Source organism: Loxodonta africana, chromosome 7, assembly GCF_030014295.1.
Source record: "Loxodonta africana isolate mLoxAfr1 chromosome 7, mLoxAfr1.hap2, whole genome shotgun sequence".
In the NCBI taxonomy this organism is placed as follows: domain Eukaryota; kingdom Metazoa; phylum Chordata; class Mammalia; order Proboscidea; family Elephantidae; genus Loxodonta; species Loxodonta africana.
The window spans coordinates 16,538,899-16,541,523 of NC_087348.1; the positions used below are offsets into that span (position 1 = coordinate 16,538,899).

Genomic DNA, 2,625 nt, shown 5'->3' on the forward strand with positions numbered 1-2,625 from the left:
AGTTTTTATACTAGTGGTCTCATACAATATTTGTCCTTTTGTGATTGACTTCTCTCACTACTCTTAAACACAACTCCCAGGCTACATTTGATAGCTATTTCCTGTATTTAAAATAGATCATAATTTTCCTTCTTGAACAGGTTCATTTGAATAAAAATTTTTTTCTTGGGGGATGTTTTAGTGATACTACACAGAAAACAACAGTATAACTTCTTGAAGGGGATGTATAATTCCTGATGCAAAAATATTTTTTAGATAGTTACCATTTGTTTGAAGACTTGCTTCTGTGTTTCTCTGGACTGACTCCAATGTGAAGGGGAGAAAAAAAAAAAAAAACCTACTGAATCTTTCCCAGAGTTTCCAATCCTCATGCTTGTTGTCTAAGCATGAATCTTACAGAAGTCCGATTAGTTTCCCCTGTAGGAGAAGTCTCTGACCTGGGAACCACAAATAGACTTCAGGGTGACCGAAAATTCCAAAATTCTCAAAGTAAAGGTGATAAGTAGTTGTATTTTGCTGGATAGAGGAACCTGAGTTTCCACAGATCTTTAAAGGACACTAAGACAATCAATAATCAGTGTGCTAGACAATCAAACTCTGAAGTATTTCCGATTTGAGGAAAGGGAGTTTCACAGCTCTGTGAACCTTGTATAACTTCATTTCTCAGGCGGCTTCCTAGAGTCGCTAATTTGCTTATGTCACATCCATTTCCAAGCTGCCACTGCTTCTGATTTACTCTTCCCACCATCCTGCTACATGATTCTTACATCTCTCCAGGTATCATAAAAGCAGAAAGGGCATTCCAGAATTGTCAAGAGTGCCTTGTTATACATTAATGAAAGACCATTTCTCAAGGATATTTTAAAGAGTACCTACCCAGAATCCTTTTTGTAACTATTCAAGAGCTTCTCCAATCACTAAGTTAATGCCGAGCAATGCCCAATAAAATTTTTCTGTTTTGCCATATAAAGAAATTGCACTATTTTCCTAATTTGGCCTACCTCCAAGTCTCACATATTTGCAAAATCTGTCATGGGAAAACATGAAATGAAGACATTTTAGGAGAAAATGGACTACTGATGCACACTGAATGCCTTTTGTCCCCAAAGAAAGAATGAAAATATAACCAAGAGGATTTTTCAGTTAAGGTTGATGATTGTATATGAAAGGAGATTACACTCAACATTGATATTTTAATGTTTTAAAATTAGTCTGATGCATAACTAAAAAAATGAGATGTCCTTTTTTGGGAATAAAGCTATTTCCTTCTCTCATCTTGTCTTCAGCAGATGACATCAAGCAGGTCCGTGGGAAGGAATGGAAACCACACCTCCGTGGCCATGTTTGTTCTCCTGGGACTCTCAGATGAAAAGGAGCTGCAGCTCATTCTCTTTCCAATATTCCTAGGGATCTACCTTGTGACTCTCATCTGGAACCTGGGTCTCATCTTTCTAATTAGAATGGACTTCCACCTGCACACACCCATGTACTTTTTTCTCAGTTTTCTGTCATTTATAGACATCTGTTATTCTTCTTCCATCAGCCCGAGGATGCTTTCAGACTTCCTGAAAAATGAAAAAATGATTTCCTTCTTTGCCTGTGCCACTCAGTATTTTGTTGCAGCCTGGATGGCTCTGGCTGAGTGCTGCCTATTGGCCACCATGGCCTATGACTGGTATGTGGCTATTGGCAGCCCACTACAATACTCAGCCATTATGGTACCTGGCCTCTGTGGGAAGATGGTTGCTGGGGCCTATGTGAATGGTTTCCTTAGTAGTTTATCTCAAACAGTCTCTTGCTTTCAACTTTACTACTGTGGGCCAAATATCATTCAACATTTCTTCTGTGACTTGCCTCAGATTATTTCCTTGTCTTGCTCCAATCCCTTCGTTGCCCAAATGACTCTTCTCCTGGTAGCTATCGTTGTTGGATTTGGTTCTTTGTTTGTTATCCTCTTATCCTATGGTTTCATCCTAGCTTCCATCCTGAAAATATCCTCAGGCAAAGGTAGTGCCAAGGCCTTCAATACCTGTGCCTCCCACCTGGCAACTGTGTCACTCTATTATGGCACAGCCCTGTCTGTGTACTTATGTCCCAAGTCTAATCAGTCCATGAATCAGGACAAGGTGCTATCAGTGTTCTATGTCATCACCATTCCCATTTTTAAACCTCTGATATATTGTCTGAGGAACAATGAGATCAAAGAGGCCCTCAAGAGGCTTATAAAGAGAGCAACAGCCTTATGTCAGTCAGAATAATATTTGGGCTAGATGGAGGTAAAAATGTGTAAGCGACATTTTACATGTCACATGAATAACTAGACAGGAAGAAGTAAAAACTTGGCTTCCTTATGTCTTTGTGCCGTCGTGCTTAGCTGCCATCAAGAAGTAATCGAATACAGTGATGTTATGTAAATTTAAAAAGCCAGTTTCCATTATTAGAACTCAGGTAGATAAAAACCTAAAAGTTTATTGTGCTTTGAGAAGAGAAAGTGTTGGTAGATATTATATGTACAGAAACGACAAGAATCCAGGACAACAAGCAGTGTGCTCTTTCTTTCACAAGTTTTCTTCATTTCTATCATTCATTATTAATTTCTCAACATTTGTATACACTGAAAATAAA

General features: G+C 38.6%; 1 protein-coding gene across 1 annotated transcript; it reads left to right on the forward strand.

Annotated features, from left to right (window-relative positions):
- Window positions 1-1,112: 1,112 nt before the first annotated feature.
- LOC100668601 (olfactory receptor 5A1-like) lies at window positions 1,113-2,258 on the forward strand. Its single transcript, XM_003422759.3, has one exon. The coding sequence runs from the start codon at window positions 1,290-1,292 to the stop codon at window positions 2,256-2,258; it is 969 nt and encodes a 322-aa protein (XP_003422807.1). The 5' UTR covers window positions 1,113-1,289.
- The last annotated feature ends 367 nt before the right edge of the window (window positions 2,259-2,625 follow it).